Below are 23,601 nucleotides of genomic sequence, written 5' to 3' on the forward strand. Positions count from 1 at the left end.
TTCAATTTGTCTTCTTTTGAGTTTTCATGAGAGGTGTTCAATTACTCTAGAGTTATGATAGTACAGCTACCCGTGACACATAATAGTCTCGGCTGCAAAAAGGAGATTTCCAGCTCCTCCAACATGCACCTTGATGAGTAATTCTCAAGATGAGAAATGTTTTAAGTAAATTTAGAGTTGGAAGAATATCATGACCATAGAACTTTCATTCGGATTCAATTTTGCAGTTGTAGATTAATATTTAAAATTCAATATTATTGCAAAACGATCACTCTGTTTTAGAATATGCCCTGTGACCCCGTTCATTTTCCAAACTGAAGTTTCCCGAAATTGTGTACACAGAAAAACCATGTATTTAGCGAATTTCCTATTAATTTAATTTTAAGTTTTCAGGATTTATTGCAGACTCATTTGGCAACATTTATTGCCACATAATTGGCTTTACATTCAGTTCTGGAATGGTGAAAATGTGTGATTTTAATTCACTTTTGGCCTTAAAATGGCTGCTATTTAGCCATTTTGAAACAGATCATGGAACAAATGCATAATAACGATGTCTGATGTGAAGTCAGAATATTATTAGTCCAAGCATGCATGCATGCATGCATGGTAGTCAATCTATGAATCTCCGTTTTTGAACACCATCTAACTAAAAATGATGTTTTTAACAAATATGGCTACAATAAACACTAAATTGTACATATAATTTTGTAACAGTAACCCCCAAATTAGAATATGACTGTACAGATAGAAATTGTACCAACAATGTTGACAAACATGTATGTTTTATATAAAGCATAACTTTTATCTGGTCAAAGTTGTGGAATGTCCAGCGCTCAAAATAAAATGATCAATGTACATTGTATGTAGCAATAAATTTCACAAACATACATACATACAGACATGTAGTATTGTTTATATAGACACCACATTCACCTCACCGCTTTGTAGGAGCAGATGCTCAGTTATCTGTGTTTGTATAAACCCTCTAAACTTTGATGATCTGTATAATTTTGGTTGTTATTTCTGGTTTTAATTTTATAAATACATATACCAAACTGGGTAATATCAAATCCTGGAATTACCCCTGCATTTAACTCTTACATTCAAAGTTGTCCCATGCAAAAAGTACCAAATGAGTGTAAAGATTGTTGACGCGAAAACTGAACGTATCCTGAACTGTAGAATTTTGCATTGTCGCCTCCACTTCCTGACGACATCACAGAAACAGGTTTCATCAAAGCACATGATGTTTTTTCACCAATTCATCAAAATTGTTTTTGTCAACAGCAAACAGTCTGAGCATGTCTATTTCCAGTGGATGCATGTGACCAGCAATGACCAATGAATGGAGAGGAGCACCTAAGTCAGTATTGACCATCTGTTTCAGAGTGCCTGCCATAATGTTCTGGTCATCAGCACCTACCCTGGCCACACCCACACACATGGTATCTTCTATTAAACCTGCAGAAATCAACATATTTAATTTGTTATTGAAACATTTAATCTATGTTATGGTTGTGTAAGTGAATCATCAACAAGCAACTCATGTTTATAAATATTTAAAAACCCAATTTACATAAAAGACTCTTGAGCTGTGGCACTGTGAGTTTGTCGACATCATCCATCATATAAATGTAAAAAGAATGATAAAACAAATGGATCGCAAACGTGGAAATTGCTAGGACGCCATTTTGAACTAAAGCTTAATCAGTGTCATGTGGCTGACAACTGTTGTCAGTGAGCGGAATACCCACTATTTATATTTACTCTCATTCAAATCCAAATGAGATGATTGGCTAGTCAGGCGTCATCAGACAGCCTACAACAACTTGCAATTGGTTGACATTTTTCAACCTCTCCATGATCTACTGTGGTAACACATCACCAGCTAAAAGCCTCCACAAACAGTCGTTTCAGTTTACAATTAAAGCGGGAGGGTCGTCATCTGCGTACACGCAGGAATTGAGTCCCAAGCGATGATAACAACACACACTAAAAACACAAAGGCTCATGGGTAGACGCTTGTTTGTAAACAATGACATGCTATGGCCATTTGACACATGTGCAGGTGATGACTCCCCCACTTTAATTAATATAACATACATCGCTTTATTTATGTATGAAGATGCTTATGACAAGAATACTATGATCTGTTGTGTGCACAAAAGATTGTCTACATCCTCTCTGACTAGATTTTATTCTACCAATCACAAATGCTAGGAGCATAACAAGTGTATATTCTCATTTTTATTGTAGCGTAGGCAGTTGATCACCGTCGCCAAACTGTCAGATTCCCTGATAGAGGACACATATCAACCCATTATGCCAAACATCAAGTACAACATCGTATCCACCTCCAATTGTATTCATAAATGTGTCTTACTTAAATTCTCTTGACCTTCTGACCTCTTTTTTTCAATAATTTCCAATAACTGGGAGGCCGCTTGGCTCACTGTCATATACCTGGGCGGCTCATAAATATGTCTTCCTCTGGAAAAATGAAAAATAAATAAATTAATTTAAACCCTTTGTACGTCCTTGTTCATAACTTCAGCATTCAGCTTTACCTCCTTTCTTCAGTGCTGGAGTCAATATGAAGCCACTTACAAGATTGTACCTGATTGGCTAACAAACTCTAACACCTGACAGTTAGACCAGCATGTTTGTTGACATCAAATTCTGCCTTTTATTACACATTTATCAAGTATTTTTTTAAACAAGGAACAGGGGCGCAGAACCCTCATGCCATGGCCATGCACCCCTTACACTGGGGAGCAGATCCTCTGGCAACCATAAAATTCTGATTGACCACAGATAACATCATACATGTGGCTACAGTCTTCAACTGTGACATGTCTGATAGTAATTTTGGCCCCAAAGAAGTCATAGAATGATCCATTTAAATTTAGAATTATCAAAAACTCCACACCCTGGTAGGGAGAACCCTATCTCCCCCAATTGGTGGCGTCGCTGAATTGCAGTGCTCACTCTTGCAGTTTTATTTCTAGAAAGAAAACTGTTGATTTATATATACATGTATGTACTGTGGTATTCATAGTTACAAACTTGCTCAATAACATTGGTACAGACTGCAAAAGCATGCAAATAAAATAGTCCCTTCTAAAGACTTGTTAGCAGTTGATGCACAAATTGAAAACATAGTTGAACTCTGGTGACCTTGCCCTTTGTTATATAATATAATTCCCTCTATCACAGTTTGTTTCAATATAAATACGCATTGTCATAATTAATTTTGAATACAAACAAGTTTTGGGGTTGAACCAACAGTGGGGAATCAGTCTACCGAATGTCCTTAAAAGATGTAAATATCTTACAAAAACATTGGTGCCTTATTTGTTTAATTATTTTAAGGGACATAATTTCCAGTATTTCAGATATTTTAGTATAAAAATAAATGCCTCATCGCAAAAAAAAAAGTTCTGCATTTAGACGTGAATAGATTCATAAAACATGCAAGATAACAGAAAATCTTAGCTGGCTTTTGTCCAAGTATTTTGTATTACATGAAAAGTAAAAAAAAAAAAAAAACACCCTTTATGAATAGCTATCATGTTGCAAGCTCTGCTTTGTATGCAAATCAACTTAAATAGTTAGTTGGTGTCCAGTGGAGGGAGAAGTCAACAGTACTGTTGCCTCCTGAGAATCTACATCTTCAAACACTGCAATCTTCGAAGTGCGTTTTTAAACTAGTATTATGAAAACTCTATCATTCTGTTCTAATAGCTGAAACATATTCCGGCGAGTTTTCATTTGTCAAATGAACTGTTTGTCAAATACAGAATACGTATTATTTAGAACAATTTTCTTTTTAAAATGTGGATGAAATGTTTTGCTTTTTATGTATTTTTTATGTATTGTTTTTGATTTGATAACTTTGAACTAAACAGATTTTCTATTAGCTTCAGATCTTGATCAAAGTTTGGCACCCAGTTCATAGGAGTGCTTATATTGATTTTCTGACATCTTGTTTTCTGTAAAGATTTTATTGGTAGGTTTGCAAATGTGTATCAGACTGTGCAATCTCTCCATGAGTTGGTTTTGAAACCCAGTATGGGATTCTGGTATACATTACCAAGGATATTATTACAAGATAAATCATTTGCTTCATTGAACACATACAACAATGCATATTTCCACTGAGATCAGTGACCTTTGATGTGTATCACCAGTGATCAGTCAAGTAGAAACAGTCAAAATATTTTATCAGATTTTCTCAATTTTTGCATGATATTTTCATACAGGACATCTGTTGTTCAAACTCAGGGAAGACATTATACTGATGAATAAGTTGACCAAGTTGATGAAGTTTGGAATAGAATTAGTAAAGTTATTATGCACACAATAACAATTATTAACGACGACAACGACAACAACAACAACAACAACAACGACAACGCCGGACAAAATCTTTCCCTTAATATACCTTTCCCTTCCATCTTTGATGGTACAGGCAAGGTAAAAACCATTGACAAGGCCATTTGAAACTTTGTTTAACCGTTTCACCAGCACTTCCCTCTTTTCATCAAAATTTCACAAAATAGTCTGGTTTATAGTCTGTACTTTCCTTCAGAATACTGGGACAAAAATAGTTTACTTACTTCATGAGGTTTTCAATAGACTGTTCTTTGACTTTAATATCCAGCAGACACAGTGTGTGTTGACCCCTCTCTCTGTTTGACTGGATCTTGTCATAAAAGCTATCCGGCCTCCATGAATCTGTCCAGAATACGATAGATACAGTCTCACCAAAATTATACAACTGAAAAAGCAAGTTGTTGAATATTACAGATGAAATTTGTTTGTATTGAAGAATGTTTGTAATGTAGTGTTAGTGTTAATGTTGGTTAGTGTTAGTTGTCATGTGTCACTGATTGGCTAATACTAACCTGCAATCCACAGCAGCCAATGGCATTCATTATAGATGCATTGTGTATCACTTTGAAAGGTATCCCTTCTTGAGTTGCTCGGAGTACAAAGTCTGTGTGAGTTGTTGCCCTAATACATAGTAATATTGGAAAGAAAGATTTACACATCCCTAAATTATACTTGCATACAATATCAGTGTAGCATCGCATTACTGTATTCAAGTTACTATGTTATGCAATGTCAAAATTTATGACATAATGTTATATCACTACACAAATTGTGAATTCAACCATCTTCACAAACCAGGTTTTGTGTATTTGGCCATACTTAGGTATGCCCTTCCTGGCAATACTAGACAAATTTGACTGTAATGCATTCATTATTTACTGGGTTTTATTTTTTCTATTTTCGCTGATAAGTAAAATCCGCTAAAAAAATAAATGTAGAAAAACAATAAAACTTTGAGAAATTCATAAAATAAAGACTCAATATGCGCTCAAAACATCAAAATATTGAAATTAAATGTCAGTGGAAATAAATGGTTTTAAAGTATTTAATAGATTGTCCAATCAAACTGCTTGGTAAAGCTTTATCACAGAGAAAATAGATAAGTCTACAGTCAAATAATTTTTTTCACTACAATACACTCCACTAAAGAAATGAAATATTCATGTGCACAGTGCTATTGTACAGTAATATATGAATGTAGAATTTCAACCACTATACATTAGACAAGCAGCCTGTCGGCTGAGATAGCTCCGCTGTTAGCAATGCACATGGCAATTAAAGAACAGAAGATATCATTAGAAAATGAACAAATCTGAGAGAGGTCCATGTGTAGTACCTATATGTATAATATATCAAAGCAATTGGACTTGCGGTTTTCAACAAGAAGTCGAAAATATCACTTTTTACCAAAAATGACAAAAATATTCACCAAAATTAGAGAATTAAAGATATCATTACAAAATGAACAAATCTGAGAGAGGTCCACATGTAGTACCTATATATGTAATATCAAAGCAATTGGACTTGCGGTTTTCAACAAGAAGTCGAAAATATCACTTTTTACCAAAAATGACAAAAATATTCACCAAAATTAGAGAATTTAAGATATCATTACAAAATGAACAAATCTGAGAGAGATCCACATGTAGTACCTATATATGTAATATCAAAGCAATTGGACTTGCGGTTTTTAACAAGAAGTTGAAAATATCACTTTTTACTAAAAATGACAAAAATATTCACTAAAATTAGAGAATTGAAGATATCATCATGAAATTAACAAATCTGAGAGAGGTCTACCCAAGGTACATATACACCAAGTATCAAAGCATTCAGGCTTGTAGTTTTCAAGAAGAAGTCGAAAAAGTAAAACATTGACACGGACAACGACGGACAATCACTCATATGATAAGCTTCGCCCGACAAAGTCGACAGCGGAGCTAAAAAGTGAAAACATGTCAACTGTATTTAGGTCTTTGGGCTATGAACTGTGATCTGACAAATCTTTAAGAGTTAAAACAATTCAATATATTAAATATTGACCCATGTTTGCGATGCAGGCTCTGTATTCCATATTAGAAAGGAACAGATGGAATCAGGAACTATTACGCAATGCCTATACCAAATACACACTGTTACAGGATCCACGGTGATAGCGTATAAATAGTTCAGTGCTAGGCCACATACCAAAGATAATTCTAGCACGAGGAAATGCGCAAAATTGGAAAAAATACATCAACAATTCTTCATAATCAGCAACACAATGCTACAACGTACATTTTATTCATGACATTACATGTTATGCAAACTGTGATTGGGCAGTTCTTTTGAGGCGTCTCCAATCAGATCTATGCATTTTAACAAGGGTTCATAAAGGAGTGTTTACATCAAGCTCTCTAAATCATGCGATTTGAACGATGGAATACTATTTAAATTATAGATACACATGTAGTTAGGGAGATTGCATCTTCAATTTTGCCACTGTTGATGCAAAAATTTATTCTAAATGGTGAGAATACAATCAACTGATTAAAGATAAATAAATGATGAGAATAAATTTGGTCTCACCAATAGAACTAAGATTGCAAAATACAGCAATATATTCTCACAAACTGTTTGAAAATTACCAATATACCAACTAAAATTCTAGCTTCACAATTTATCAAATTAGTCACTGGTTGCCCGTGTTCCTGGCATTTAACCCCGCCCTCCTTTACATCAGAGTGCACAAGTTTAATTCTAAGGTAATGGTGGAACTAGAAAATTGTCTTGACTGTTGGTTAGGATAGTGATGCATACTAACTGCACTTGGTGTAACACAGATTACCCCAACAATTTTATTAGAAAATAACCTTACATTAAAAATAAATTATTCAATATACCTACCCAAATGGATCGCCAACAACCAGAAAGACTATATCCTCGGATTTAGCTTCCTTTAACATATCATCAGAATGCTGTTCTACCATTTCTCTGTCAGCAAGAATAACCTCCCTTCCATAGTATTCTTCCTGTAACAGGGACACTGTATGGAGTCTAACCGTGGTGTGAAACAATACTGCCAATCAAATTTAATTCTTGTGATCCGAGAGACAAATTTTCGTGAATTTTGTAAGTCAATGAAAAATGCTAAATTTTGTAGCATGGAAAATTTGTGTCATGTAATTTTGTCTTCACAAATGCTGAACAATCCTGAACATTTTTAGTAGTGAAAATTGAATGGTATATTGTACTCACCACACTTATTTGTTGATTGATCAGGGAATTACTGTTGTCCAAACTAGTTTGATTACTACCGGTTGTATAGTACTGTAAAATGACTAATTTTCAGTGGGTTTAAATTTCACTGATTTAGCATTCCAGGCATATTTAGTGGGTTTAAAACTCATGGTTTTATCATAGACAATCCGTTCTATGCTCAATTTGACATATTCACTGGGTTTTAATTTAGTGCTTTTTCCAGTCAGCGAAATAAGCAAAATTAAAACCCAGTGAATAATTAACCCTTTTACAGTATACTAGTATCATCTTGTCAAAATACTAAGATTCGTTGTAACTACAACATGATCGATATTCACACGATTTCCTGATAATAAATTCTATATCAACTTTACAACACCATTGCTGAAATGGTCAACGGCCATTTTGAATTTATATAAATTATAACTTTTACAGTGTATGGCACAGGACATTATGTTCTATAACTACGAATAATTTGTATAAATAAAAAAGCTGTTAGAATTTCAACTGACCAATCCATTGTGACATAATTGTGTGTTTTAATTAATATTAATCAGTAGTTCAACCATAGACCTTAGAACATTTTCTAAGTGCTTGGGCGATCCTGGTGATTATGTTATATAATGCATGTCCCTGCATTTCAATCTTAGAAAAATGTTAAGTAAATTTAGACTCAGTGATCACCATCTAGAGATTGAACTAGGGAGAATGAACAAACCAAAAATTTTGTTAGATTACAGAACATGTAAAAGATGTAACATAAATTCTCTTGATGATGAGAAGCATTTTATCCTTATATGTCCTTCCTTTAAAAGTGAAAGGAAAAGACTTTTTGACGATTGTGATCTCTAAGTCTAATTTACCAGACGATATTTTTCTTGAGGTAATGAAAAATGCAAAAGCCCTTTCACTAAGATACTACTTCCACTAAGATACTTTCACCTAAAAGATACTATCTATAAATCCCCTGTTTAAAAGTTGCGAAAATAGTGAAATTTTTATTTTGATATTTCTTTTGTCTTTATCTTTTAAGTTTTTTTATTGTTTGTTTGTTTTTATTACATTTGTACACAAGCTGCATTTACAATATTTTTATAAATACCTTTATAAACCAAAGACATTATTGTCTTTGTATGAACTAAGGCAAAGATTTCATAACCCATTTCTAACATGCAATTTTCGAAATTTAAATTACAGTAGGTAGTTGTTTTTTTCATTTTTTTTCAATCCTCTAGTCATCTTAGACGTGTCTTGTTGTTTTTTAAATATAAAAATTATAAAAAAATCACAGAGGAAATGCAAAAATGCGATCAATATTTTCTAACCATATTAATTTAGAAATTGAAAGAGGCAGACAACAACGACCAAAAATTCCTGCGGATGAGCGATTTTGTAAAAAATGAGGACGAACAACATTTTTTCCTAGATTGTGAATTTCTCAATAAAGAAAGAGGGGAAATGTTTCAAGAAATAGGAATTAAAAATAAACTAAATAAAACAGACAATTTCATTAAAATAATGACGTGCTTCATACCCCTGGTAAAGTTTCTAAATAAGGCAAAACAGAAATCAGGTATATGATAGCTATCACCTCTACATTGGGAGAATCCTGTAACTATCCTTAATTTGTTTTTCCTATTAAGCTTTTAACATCTTTTATTTTTAATTTTATCTTATAGTCTAGCTACTGTATTTTTTCTTATGATTTGTATTTTATTTACCATACTGCGCCCTCTGATGGCATAATAGTGTAATAAAGTTATTATTAAACCTTATTACCATTAGCATTTTGTTATTTACGAAAAATTACGAAAAGATTTGTAAGCAAGTAAAGCATGCGCACCATCCATAAAACTTATTATTATTGGAGAGAGAATGACTGTGGTCTGTGTAACCGCAGTTTTGATTGTTTTTATCATTTCTAACCAATATTTCTGCAACCAACCGCACGATTACGTGTAGATCGCCATACTGGTGAACGACTTGCAATCCCCACTCACCAGTGCGTCTTTTCCAACAGTCAAAATTGACGTGTATGCCTCTAAATATACTGTCTTTGCTTTCTTGACTATTTCTAGTCCCTTTACCGTGATATCTTTGGCATCACCGAGCCCAAGTCCCACTAAAAACAACATAATACCATTCGAAAAAACACACGTGTGTGTTCCCAAACAGCTGTCTTTTCTACTTCCGGTTATATTTCCGGTTATTGACCACTGCCGCAAAACTAGCCGTCTTTACGACATGTATAATGTTGAATCGACAATAACGTGTTGCTGTTTAAAACTACGTTTACTACGTACATATATAATTAAACATTATTTTGTGTATTTGCACAAAGTTTCTGTTAAATTTAACATTCTAACCGTATATTTTGCGACAGTCGTAAAAGTTGTTTAAAATAAAATGACAGCACCCAAAACAAAGACCGTAAGATTGTCAAATGGAGTGAAAATACCAATTTTAGGACTGGGTAAGTAGTGTTCTGTCTACTTCGCTTGGTAAGCTGTTGTAATAATAATACCTCCATCAAAAAACATGTAACTATGACATCGGCCCTGTCTTGAGCCATCTCTATATAGTTCTCCAGACTTAACATAATCTAACCATTAACCCACAGTCCCTATAACCTTGAATTCTACGTTGTCACTGTCACCATTTAAAAGAAAACATTTGTTTATTTTCTAAACAGTGCAATATAATTTCATTCATTCATTCATTCATTCACTCACTCACTCATTCATTCATTCATTGATATTCTTCATAGAGCTTTATTGTTGTCTTGGCACCTAACTGCCCTATATCATTTATTTAAGCACTCTTACATATACATATATATAAGATAAGATAAGATAATTCTTTATTACAACCTTATAGAATGAATTACATATCTATTTTGGTTTATGAAATGCAATAAAGGTGTTAAAATAAACATAACAAGTTAGATATCTAAAATCTACTACAATACAGTTACATGAAATAATGTTAAAAAAAAAAAAATATTAATGACCCATTAGGTGGTTTTCTCTAATGGTATTTGCTGTTTTTATAAATTTGATAAGCTCTGTTAGTAAATATTTGTTGTTTGTATTCAATATATGAATGAATTTTTCTTTGTTTGTACAGTGTTGAAAATTGTTAATTTTCTTTGAAAAATGTGAATAAAACAACTCTCTTTCATCTGTGTAAAGTTCACATTTTGTGATGTAATGAATTTCATCCTCAAGTAGGTTGCATTTAGTACATTTTCTGTCTTCTGTTTCTATATATTATATATTGCGAATTTTAGGTAATCCCGGATTAAATCCCCTCAGATGCTTGTAGATTAGCTTCTGATAAGGATCTCATACTTTCTTCTGTTATTATGTAACTATGTTGAAATTGTTTTGTAAAATGTATTTAATTAGGAGAAAACTGAAAAGAATTTGTTGTAGCATTGGACCATAACCCTTCAACTAAAGGTCAACTCTGCTGTCACTCTGGATTATTCAAATTCCAGTCTGGTTTTTCTTCTGTAATTAACAACATTCAAGTTCCTAATAGATGCTTATTTGCATAATGATTTCAGGGTTTTTTGAATGAATAAACTTAGTTTGAGGAAAGTTCCAAAACTTCGTAAATTCCCCCAGGAGCGGGCATAACTTGAAGTAATAAACTAAAGGCAAAGCTTATTGAACTTGTAGAACATGCTGATAAGCCAAGTGTTCGTCCCTTGGAGCCTGACATTCATAAAATATCAAGTAAGCTCCATAGTACTTTGCAAAACCATTATACAATACACTACAGTACCTGCAGGGATTGAAAACAAAACCACCACCCAATAATAATTATTTATTGATTCTCATCATTGTTTGTACCATAGACCTTAGAATGGTCTATGATTGTACAAATATGTCTCCTGAAAATAAGTGTGGCAGACCATGGAACTAAACGTACAGTGATGTGCCAAGCAAGTTTCAACAAGAAATAATACTTTCCTTATGATGAACAGTTGTTTCATGGAAAGTAACGTCCGGAAGTCAGGGATTTTTCGCCAGATTTGTTTTTCTTGATTGTACAGGAAAAACATGAGGAGCATAGATTATATTTTCACTGAATCATTCCTTCAGTGAAATTAGCGAAAATTAATTTCAAGCGAAAATAGTATTCTACAGTACAATACATGTATATCCACAGGTACTTCCCACATTGGTGGATACTGCCATTCTACAGTTGTCCATGCTTTGAAAGATTGTGGATATCGACTCATTGACACAGCTGCGCGATACAAATGTGAAGAAGCTGTGGGCAAGGCAATCAGAGAAAGCAATGTTCCCAGGAAAGACATTTTCCTGACAACAAAACTATGGAAATCTGAGCTCGGATACAAGAAGACAATAGATGCCTTCAGTGCATCCTTACAGAGACTGAAAGTAGAGTACATTGGTAAATACTGACTAAGCATGAAATTTCATATTTTATTTTCAAGTTTTTTCAAACTGCCATCAGACCATCTTTAGGCAGTCTCAAAGTTGAGTGGTCCACATGACTAGTGAGTCTAATGTGACTAATGAACATTTAGAATTTTATACTTTATATATATTGTATTTATTCGGTTTAATAGAAGCATATCTCCAATACTGTAAAATACTTTATTTTAGCTTGAATTAATTTTCACTGAAAAGACTTTTTGGGCGTTTTGTATGGAATTTATTTTTACTGATTTTAGACAAGTTGAATGTAAAATATAGAAAAAAGGTACATTTGCTGGATTTTATTTTCACTGAATCATTCCTTCAGCGAAAATAGCAAAAATTAATTCCAAGTGAAAATAAAGTGTTTTACAGTATAAACCATATGGACATATAAAAAAAAATTGCATTTGGTGTATACTGATTCATTAAATAGTACTTACCGGTACTTGTATTATGACAATTTATTTTGTAATTTTCATATAAGCATGTGCTACTAATAGAGAAAATAAGGTAGTGTGCACTTTAGGTTCCTTGAGTGGTTACAATAAAACATGTAGATTAAATTCTGTAAAATGACTAATTTTTACTAGGTTTAAATTTCGCTTATTTGCCATTTCAGGCATATTCAGTGGGCTTTAAATTCATGGTTTTATTATTTAGATAATGTGTTCTATGCTAAATTTTACATATTCACTTAGTTTTAATTTTGCTTATTTCGCAATCGCTGACTGGAAAATGCGCTTAATTAAAACCAAGTGAATACCGGTATGTAAAATTTAACATTAACCCATTTACAGTAGTCTAAACTGTTTTATATTAAAATTTCAGCAATTTGATGATTTTTTGGCAGTTGTGAAGACAAATGTGAATAAAACTCCATGGCATAGGGGCCTCAGAGAAACTTACACTGCTACAAATTTTGATGATTTTTATGTACTCACAATTCACAAAAATTTGTATCGTGAACATTTTTTAAAGTGGTTTACAGAATAGTATATAGCATTTACCAACCCATCTTGTTTTATTGTTGTTGTATCACTGTATCACGGTCTACATTTGATTTATTACAGATTTGTATTTAATTCATTGGCCAGTGTGTCCACATGGTTCAAATAATGTGAAATCATTGAGAGCTGAGACGTGGAAAGCAATGGAAGAGTTATATAAACAAGGTATTGCATTATACGCGTATATGATGAGTACATTTTAATATTAAAATAGAATTGTAGGTTAATTTTGCTGCAGTACTAGTAGTTGCAAGAAAACATCAGTGTCAGGGTTATAGTCAGAAAATGAAAAGTGTCGGTCTAAAATCTATATTGAAATGAAAGATAGTAATTGCTGGTATGTAGCCACAGTTTTGTAGTCTTTTTTTTTTCAATTAAAAGTTGACAGGTTTGTAGAAATTCAAAAGTTATGCTTTCAAAAAAAGATGGTTATCTCTATCCCTACACCATCCCTTACAGCCTTTACTTAAGGATAGTTTGTTTCTACATTTCTCTCCAAATTGCTTTAAACTCTTGAGTGTCCTTTTTGCCACAAGTTGACCCTGAAGGTCAGAGGTCTTTTCTTCTTGTAAAATTGTGATTGAAACATGTCGTGAGGTTATAGGCAAAAAAATTACATCAAGTACCGGTAGTGCTAAACCATGGTTTGATCAAGAAATTAAAAGTGCAATAAATGAAAGGAAAAAATCAAATAAAAAACACAGAGAGTGGGTTAAAGAAAACAGCAGTTACCATGACAATGAAGGTAAAATATTATGGAATAAATATCTAGAAGATAAAAATAATGTCCAAAATCTTATAAAACAGAAAAAAACTGAAAACAAAGTTAAACAGTGTATTGAGGTTGGTAAATGTGGAGGTAAATCAACTCGAAAGTACTGGTCAATTCTAAAGGGTCCTAAACAAAGAACATATTCTTCAGTTGTTCTTGACCAGGAACATAAATTAATCATCGAAAAAGATAAAGTTAAAAATGTTTTGATAAATTATTGGGAACACTTGGGTGAAAGAAGTCATCAAAATTTGTATGAGAAAGATAGTTTTTTCCAAGAATCAAAGATGTTTGAAAAAAAAGTTCTAGATTCAATAGCCAAGTATGAAGAAGATTTATCACAAAATGTAAATAATATCTCTGTAAAGGATGAACAAATAAATAAAATAATATCAGATCTCAAGAATAATAAAGCTGCAGGGCCAGATGAAATCACCCATGAAATCATCAAAGGTGGTGGCAAAGTAGTGACAGACTCATTAAAATTGATGTTTAATATGTGTCTCCACCTTGAGGTTGTCCCTGTAGATTGGGGAAAAAGCATAATAATACCATTACACAAGAAAGGCAATATAAAAAATTTGAATAACTATCGAGGCATTTCACTCAGCTCAGTTATTGGAAAAATTTATAGTAAAATAGTTGAAAAAGAATTAACCGATTTGGTGGAATCTAATAATATTTTAGGGGAAATTCAAGGGGGTTTCAGGAAAAACAGACGGACAATTGACCAAGTGTTCATTCTAAAAGGGATAGCTTCAATTCGTAAACACCAGAAAAAGCATACATATTTTGCCTTCTTAGATTTTAAAAAGGCTTATGACAGCATTTGGAGAGAAGGTTTATGGTATGCTTTATGGCAGAATGGTGTAAAGGGCAAATTATGGCGTATAATAAAAAATACATATAACCATATTGAAAGTAAAGTATCATTTGGCGATATTGAAACAGATTATTTTACACAGAATGAGGGTTTAAAACAAGGATGTGTTGCAGCCCCAACGTTATTCTCAATTTATATGAATGAATTCAAAAAACTGTTAGATGATTCACTACTTGGTGTTAAATTGGATGAAATTTGTATAAATGGATTGTTTTTTGCTGATGATGTGGTGCTTATTGCACCAAATGAGGTCCAATTCAATTCCATGTTAAATGTCACAAACCATTTCTGCAAGCTATGGAAGATGACAATTAATGAGGAAAAGTCAAACGTGTTGATCATTAACAAGAAAGTTAACAAAAACAAAGATTGGCAGATTGGGAACTCAAAGATAAAAGAAGCGTCTGAGTATAAATATTTGGGTTATTGGATTACACTCTTTTGTCAGATCATACACAATGTACAAAAATGTCTGAAAAGTTTAACAAGTTATTCCCCATTATGAAATCAATTCTTGGTAACCATGGCAATGTAAATAGAGTAGATTATGGTATATCCCTGTGGAACCACATTATTAGACCTGCCTTAGAGTATGCCTGTGAGTTACTAATATTTAGTTCAACAGATATGGAAAAATTAGAAAGAATGCAACGTACAGTGGGAAAGTTTATTCTAGGAGCATGTCGATACACAGCAAATGAAGCCGTTCTAGGGGACCTGGGGTGGATAACTATGAAAAGTAGAGTCAGTTTATTAAAACTGAATTATTACAAGAGGTTGTGTTTAATGGAATCAACCAGATGGTCAAAAGTTATTTTTAATAAACTAACAGCAGTTAAAGAGAATAATCCGATTAAGACCTGGCCATGGCTAAATAGCATTGAAGATATAGAAAGAAATATAAAGATAAACAAAAGTCAATTCACTAATCTGTCTGAAAGAAATATTAAAAATTTGATTGTAAAAAGTGACGAGATTCAATGGAAACAAAAAATGGCAGAGAAATCAAGTCTCGTTCATTATAGAAAATTTAAAACAAATTTAAAATATTGTGAGAAATATTTAAATTCTTTATCCAACTTCAAGGGCACCCAATTAAAATTCAAGGCAAGATCCTGCACTCTTGGTTTGGCATATGAGAAAAGGAAATGGGCAAACTTGGATAATAATAATTGTATCTGTCCATGTTGCAAAAAGGAACCTGAAACACTGGAGCATTTCATATTACATTGTGAATGTTTCTCAGCACAGAGAAAAACTCTAATGGAAGGGATTGAAATGCTCCTATGTAACAAAAATGAAATAAATTTACATAAAGACTTCATAGCAAACAAAGAAGTGCTATGTTTAATCCTGGGTGACAGTACAAGGCAGTATGATTCAGTCCTGTGTGACGAAATTGATACTTTTACAAAAAAATTCTTAGTTGATGCCATGGACAGTAGAAAGAGGTATACAGATAATATTTAATATTTTTCCAGTGTACTTCTTATATTTTAGTTTTCTTATTTTTTTTTGTTGTTGCTACTTTTAGATGTCTTTTGTTGTTGTTATATTTTGTTATCTTAGTTCATGTAACTTAATTTCTTTTTGTTTATCAAAAGTTTTTTTTTTTATCCATAAGTCTTTGAGTGAAATGTATTTTTTATTTGGTGCAGCTCCTCGTTTTAATACATAGTGAGCCCCTGTTACAAAAAGGAAGCAATAAATAAATAAATAAATAAATAAATACTAATTGGGAATTTATGCCAAATCTAATTTGCATACAAATACAGCATTTTCAAACTTCGGACTTTATTGATTTGGATTGGGTGTTTTGTATTGAATTTATTTTCACTGATTTACCGGTATGACAAGTTGAATGTAAAATATAGGAAAAAAGGAATATTCGCTGGATTTTAATATTTTATTTTTGAATCTTTCCTTCAACGAAAATTAATTCCAAGCAAATAAAAATTATTTTACAGTAATCTATTCACTTGAGTACAGTGTGAGGGATATTCAGTGTTCTTCCCAAAAAAATAGCATAGAGTCTTGGCTAATTTGCATAACAACAGAATAAATGTATGAACTCACACTCTATAATGCCCTGGTGAGAACCCTGATATCATATGACAACATATACTACCAATTAATTTTTGTTTGTACTTTCATGATTTTAGTTTAGTAGGACTCTGCTAGCATGTAGATGCAAGTAATCTAATTACATGCACTATTTTATGAATTACTATCATTATTCTGTAGGTCTGTGTAAAGCCATAGGAGTCAGCAATTTTGAAGTTTCACATTTGAGAGATTTGGAAGAAACCTGGGACATCATACCACATGTAAATCAGGTATTTACACCTTTATACCATTCAGGTCTTGAGTGAATTTGTTTCAAAATTCTCATAACTTCAGTGTTTGTAAGTTAATAATTTTAGTACCACAGTATCATTCTCATTTGTATCTGAATAGGCAGTGGTCATTGAATCATGTTTTTTTCAATGTGGTCACAAAATAATGTATACAATGCGTGTTTGTTTACTGTAAAATACTTTATTGTACGGTAGCTGGCATTAATTTTCGCTGAAAAGGCTTTTTGGGTGTTTTGTATGGAATTTATTTTCACTGATTTTTGATGAGTTTGAATGTGAAATATAGGAAAAATAGTTATATTCGCTAGTTTTTATTTTCACTGAATCATCCCTTCATCGAAAAATAGCAAAAATTAATTCCAAGCGAAAATAAAGTACATTTGTGTATTTTTAATACAGTATATTAAATTTAATATGAGGAGCACCCTTTAACGTAGAACAACAGAATAATTGTAACTTGTAATCAGACAGATTTCATTACGATGGTTTAGTTTGAATGTGCCTTACTTTTTTCAGTACTTTAATTCTGTACAACTAGATAAATTGAAAAACCATAGATGAATATGGTTTTCATGATGTCAATGAGAACGAGAGACTTTCCCCTAGAATAGTGTTCTATTTTCTCCCATTATTGAGTCTGCTGCTCCACTGATCTACATGTATTTGTACACCGGACATGATGCAGTAAAGAATGGAGCATTATTTGAAAAAAACAAGTTATGTGGCTTTCTCGTTCTCAACAAGATCTTAACAACCATTTGCAGATCTATTCAATTTATTCAATTGTACAGGACTAGTGTTTTGACAAAAGTCATATATTACAACCTAACTACCGCGATACTATTATCAAGAATATGTAGCCTTTGATAACATAATTGGAGCTGGTCGTTGTGGCAAATACCATTATCTAAATTGCAAAGGATTTTTTGACATTCGTTTGTAAATATCTTGATACAGAAGTTTGGTTACCAGAATTGTTAGGAGAACTGCAAAAAAATTACATTGTACATTTATATCCGCTCACATCCTTGTCTTATGTATTCTTGTTCTGATCGTATTCATTTTAATCATTTTTTATCCCTGTTCGGTCGCAGTCCGAAAACAGGGACTTATGTTTTGACCTCTGTGTGTTCTTGCGTCTGTGCATCCGTGCCTCCGTGCGTTCGTGCGTGCATCTGGACCTGTATCTTAGAAATGCCTGGACCAATCACAATCAAACTTCATACATGATATTATACATATGCACATCAATTTGTTTCACGATCTGTTTCAAGATGGCCGAATGGTGGCCATTTTTGTTCTAAAAATCAACAAAGTCAAATTCTCGGCTGTTTACAGATGGATTTTGTTCAAACTTGGTATATACGTTGGGCATTATAGAACCTTGATGCACATCATTTTTTTTCCAGATAAGATTCAAAATGCCGACTGGCGGCCATTTTGTTTTAATGAATGTGGTTCTAGTGCCATATCTCTGACTTGCTGTGACTGATTATGTTCAAATTTTAAATATTCATTATACATGTATTCAAAATGGCTGATTTTGTTTTAATAATTAATGCTGTTCCAGAGCAATATCTCTCAATACTTGTTTGACGATCAGATACATATGTCAATCATTTCAATGTTATACAATCATCATAATTATATTCCTGACATGTTTATATTCCAGCTATATTACTATAAACAAAACTATTTATCTTAAATTTGATAACTAACAGGGACTGTGCCATGCATGGCTTGTGTTTATTTGTTTAGATAGAACATCATATTTACTACAGACCTATGGAGCTAATACAGTATTGCAAAGATAAAGGAATATGTGTTGAGGTAGGTACAGTTAAAAACAATCTTATTGATAATCTCATTTCTTTAGTTCTAATTTCAGCATATTAAGTAAAACCAAAGGTTCATAAGATAGGGGTTGTGCAACAATGATATGTGATGAAGATCTCATGAATTCGCGAGTTTCATGCACCGATGAATCAAATATATTACCCAATGTCATACAGAATGCTGTGGACTCTTGGAATGGTTTGATTGTTTAATTAAACAAGATTATCACTGTATACGAATAAGCAAGGACACAAGCATAAAAAGCTTGTGACGAACAGTCATTTGCTTTTTAAAAATGTATTGCGATTTTGTGATCATCAATTCGTGTGACTCCCTTTGCATATACACCAGTTGCACTCCTTTAGTTATCTTATAATCCATAGTAAAACATATCTATGTATCTATGAGAGTCTCTTGGTTTTGAACCAACAAATTAATACTTTGTACATTACATGTACTTTGATTGAAGGGAAATAATTGCCATGAAATTAAGTTAATATTCTTAAATCTCTCTGTAGGGCTACTGCCCTCTATCTCAGGGATTAGCTTTAGAGGAACCAATCATCCAAGAATTAGCAAATAAATACAAGAAGACTAAATCTCAGATACTGATTAGATGGAATATTCAGGTATGTTGCTTAGGAGACAGTGATCCATTCATCCAGTATTTGCTCAATTTATGGGGGCGGAGCTACATCACGGAACATTTAACGTTGCCAAGACGTGTATCACTGTACCATGTATTTCTTTGGGCTTTGTATGAGCTGCTGTGGAACACCGGTCAAAGCTGGTGAAAACAGCTAGAGTCAAGAAAACAGCACAAACTCAACTTGGAAGCAATCCTGTGCAACCAAATATATATCTGTTGCACATGTACAGGTATTCTTGTTACACTGTTCAGTGTCTGAGCAACTATCCCAAATTACAGTTGTTTGAGAGTTTGGTGGTGAAAATGACCAGACGTTCACCCCCAAGAATTAAAGGCACATTTGCAATAGCCTGAAATGGGATCAATTGTATGCTAGATTATTAAAATATGACTTTATTTGACTGAACATACTTCTTTTATATACATAATAAGTTCATGCTCAAATACAGTGACTGTTTTAAAACATTTCTGATATTCATTTTGGTCTAGCAGAGCAGTGTTCTATTGAGTTCTCGGATGTCAATCAAACTGGAACAACTTATTCAATGTGGAGAAATGTGTTTGGCATCTGTCATAACAAGCTAGATTTGTTGCAGTTGAAAATGTGTGAAACAATTCTGATGAATTCTAATTTTTTCATCTGTCATAATTTGTTATTATGTTCTGTTCTTTGTATAGAATGATGTCGTCACAATTCCAAAAACTACTAAAGAGTCTCGTGTCCATGAGAACTTTCAGGTCAGTTTTTTTATTGTTATATTTTTGCTTATATCATTTTTGCTTATTATGTACAATCACTCGTACTAGAGACTGACATGCTATTATCATTTAGATTAGAATGTACATCTTATGATAAAGTAGTAAAATCCTGTTTTATTCATGGGCTTCTGACTTTTAATGTACACCATAATATTGGACCACTAAACTGCCAGTTCAGCTTGCCCATGTGAGTGCAGGCAATTGTGATTACATTAATTTATTAATATTCACATGGTCAGTGTTAATTAATTACTGTAGATTGCACTAGGGCTAGGACCAGGACAATTTTGGGAGTTAATTCACCTGAAGTCATGCAACTTAATGTAATTAAAACTGGGAAAAAATCATTTTGCAATCTTATTCAACATATTTATAATGTAAACCCCTTAAATTGCATGTTATACAAAACAATGTATCAGGTCTCAACATGGAATACTGTAGAATACTTTATTTTCGCTTGGAATTTATTTTCGCTGAAGGGATGATTCCGTAAAAATAAAATCCAGCGAATATACTTTTTTTCCTATATTTCACATTAAACTCATCAAAAATCAGTGAAAATAAATTCCATACAAAATGCCCAAAAAGCCTTTTCAGCGAAAATGTATTCCAGCGAAAATAAAGTATTACACAGTAGTTTCACTATGGTTATTTTAATGCCATTGTAAGCATTTCTACATTTTAATACTGATTATCACTTTCCCACCAGGTATTTGATTTTGAAATCCATGAAGAAGACATGCAGAGAGTGAATAGCATACACAAGACAAAAATGAAAAAACTCATCTTGTCTTAACTAGGGAGTTAATAAATAATACCTTTACTGTATTTTCTCTATTGAAATGCATCCCTAATAGAAGTGTATATAGACAAAATATTGCATGTATTGTTACAGTAATGGATCATTAAAATATTACATATTTTTTCCATGAGCACACTTCTGTCATTTCTCTTTCAGACCAAATATGGTAATACATTATGGTTCACTTAAATACTTCCAAAACAATAATGGTGCTAATTTTTATGATAATAAATTTGAAATTGTTTTAAAATATATGCATATTTTATAGTGCTTATAAACTTGTAGCTGTTAACTCAATTTTTAACCTAATATTTGCACTTTGTCTTGTGGTATAAGTTTGCCAAGTGTTTTCACACAGTGTTTATAATTATCTGTGTTTGTTCTGTAGACTGATTTTTAATATGTGATTCTTGCAGGTTGTGGAGGGAATGAGGATTTGCTGTTGTCCTTATTGTATTGATAATGAAAGACAACTGTTTTAGTTTTAGTTTTTCACCAATTTAGAGATGAATGGAACGTCACACTTCGTAGTTATATTAGTTTGAAATATTTTTATGTTGTAACTTGAATATTTACACATCTGCATTTAGAACAGAAAAAATATATTTTAATTATTCATAAAAAAAGTTGTATTTGCATTAGTTCAAAACATATTTGCACTTTTTCAAATGTTCAAATATTTCTTATGTCACTAATATTGAAAGCATTCCAGATCAATGAATACTATACGTGATGGAAATAGAATCCCGTCAATGAACGCACATGTTCGCACAGCACAAAACACTTTTCATTGCCATTTAGAGCTGTTACCTCTTATTAAATTATTACTATGACCCCGAAAAAGTATGTATAATAAAGACTTGGGTTATCATGAGAATACTGCAAAGTTTTTATTTGGTGTTTAAACTAATTTGAACAATTAGTTCCTGATTTAGTGAAATTAATATGTAGATTCTTCTGAAAGTTACAGTATAACTTTCTGTTTTTTTTCACTAACCTGCTGAACATTCCCATACAAGTGTCTGCATTACTTATTCAATATTTTTATATTATCTGTTATACTATTATTTATTTTATATTTTTACTTTATAACTGCACATTATAGTGTCCATATAGTTATATTATAATAATAATATATTAAAGAATTTACAATTTGTTTTTAATTGTGTGTTTTCTTTGTTGGTCAAAACGTCATCCCATTATTAAAGTTTTGAAATCCTCTCCCATGATTCAAAAACGTTGAATAACATTGTTTATGAGAATACTCCAATAGTTGAAGGTATATGCTGCTATTTTGACCCAAATTTTCACAGTCCTGTCAAACTTTTTGACCCCAATTTCATGATTTTTTGACATTTTAGCAAAATCTAGGCAATTCTTTTTGCAGCAGCATAAATCGAAGTAAATCGAACCACTCCTTGCCATCACACATTATATATATAATATATCAACACAGCTTTGATTCCTGAATTTTTTAAAGGTTATATCTCTGACATGTTTGGACTGATTATGTTCAAATTTTAAATATTCATAATATATCATCTCATAGATATACAGATGTATTGGTTTGACGATCAGATTCAAAATGGCCGAATGGTGGCTTTTTTTTTTGCTAAAAAATCATCAAAAATCAAGCGTTATGTGTCCCTGATGCACATCATTTTGTTTTTCAAATCGGATTCAAAATGACCACCAATCGGCCACTTTAAGTGACTGCAATACAAGCTCATAAAAAGACTTGTGCTGTTTGTGTGTGTTGTCAGTTAATATGATAAATCATGATCCAATCCGATGACTATTACTTTTTGTCTTGAAAATGCGTTGTGTTGTGTTGTGAGTCGCATGTGGAATACGTCTGCCATTTTACAAGGCCTTGCTACTTCTCCTATAGTTATGTAACTCGCCTACATAAACTCGTACTGTGATCTTAACCCTTGACTTTGAAATGTAGCAGGGTTATTGGAATCGCAAAGAGAATATGTTTGTCAATGTTAATGACATTGGCTATTTTTCCCTCATGAAGTCATATTGCACAACGCCATGGAAGTAAAAAAAAACCATAATAGTATGAATTCCGAAACCCACACAATGACCTTTGACATTTTGTCTCTGAAACTCGTGATGTGATGTGTGGCTTGCATGAACGACATGTGTTCCAAGTTTGAAGGCACTGGCTATATTCTGAGTTGACATTTCGTTCCTTTAAGGTTGCTGTGACATAGGGTACATTTGTGAAGTCTGTACCTATTATTTGTCTTCAAGTTAAAATGCAGATATACATCAGAATAATAATTAATTATTTGTCTGGAAATATACCACAATAAACACCCTGCTGATACACTGCTTCATGCTGGCGTTGTTAACTGGCTGGACCATTAGGCAGTACAATGCGCAAAAGGCGTATATTTGTTGTGAAAGGTTTATGGAATTAACTGTTATCCTCC

The 23,601-nt window shown here is 32.6% G+C and overlaps 2 protein-coding genes across 2 annotated transcripts; one reads left to right on the forward strand and one right to left on the reverse strand.

Annotated features, from left to right (window-relative positions):
* Positions 1-763: 763 nt before the first annotated feature.
* LOC100366716 (diphthine methyl ester synthase-like) lies at positions 764-9,828 on the reverse strand. The gene is made up of 6 exons (XM_085503308.1): positions 9,639-9,828; positions 7,285-7,409; positions 4,911-5,019; positions 4,623-4,783; positions 2,387-2,493; positions 764-1,464 (listed from the first exon to the last, which is right to left on the reverse strand). Exons 1-6 carry the CDS (start codon positions 9,771-9,773, stop codon positions 1,238-1,240), a joined length of 864 nt encoding a protein of 287 aa, XP_085359434.1. The 5' UTR covers positions 9,774-9,828; the 3' UTR covers positions 764-1,237.
* A 215-nt stretch (positions 9,829-10,043) lies between these two features.
* On the forward strand, positions 10,044-22,034 carry LOC100366868 (putative oxidoreductase ZK1290.5). Its single transcript, XM_002737518.3, has 8 exons — positions 10,044-10,111; positions 11,815-12,063; positions 13,163-13,264; positions 16,999-17,090; positions 18,870-18,941; positions 19,466-19,576; positions 20,275-20,334; positions 21,065-22,034. The coding sequence occupies exons 1-8, from the start codon at positions 10,045-10,047 to the stop codon at positions 21,149-21,151; spliced, it is 840 nt and encodes a 279-aa protein (XP_002737564.1). The 5' UTR covers position 10,044; the 3' UTR covers positions 21,152-22,034.
* The last annotated feature ends 1,567 nt before the right edge of the window (positions 22,035-23,601 follow it).

The sequence above is a fragment of the Saccoglossus kowalevskii genome, chromosome 9 (genome assembly GCF_978046115.1).
Source record: "Saccoglossus kowalevskii chromosome 9, keSacKowa6.1, whole genome shotgun sequence".
NCBI classification, from domain to species: Eukaryota; Metazoa; Hemichordata; class Enteropneusta; family Harrimaniidae; genus Saccoglossus; species Saccoglossus kowalevskii.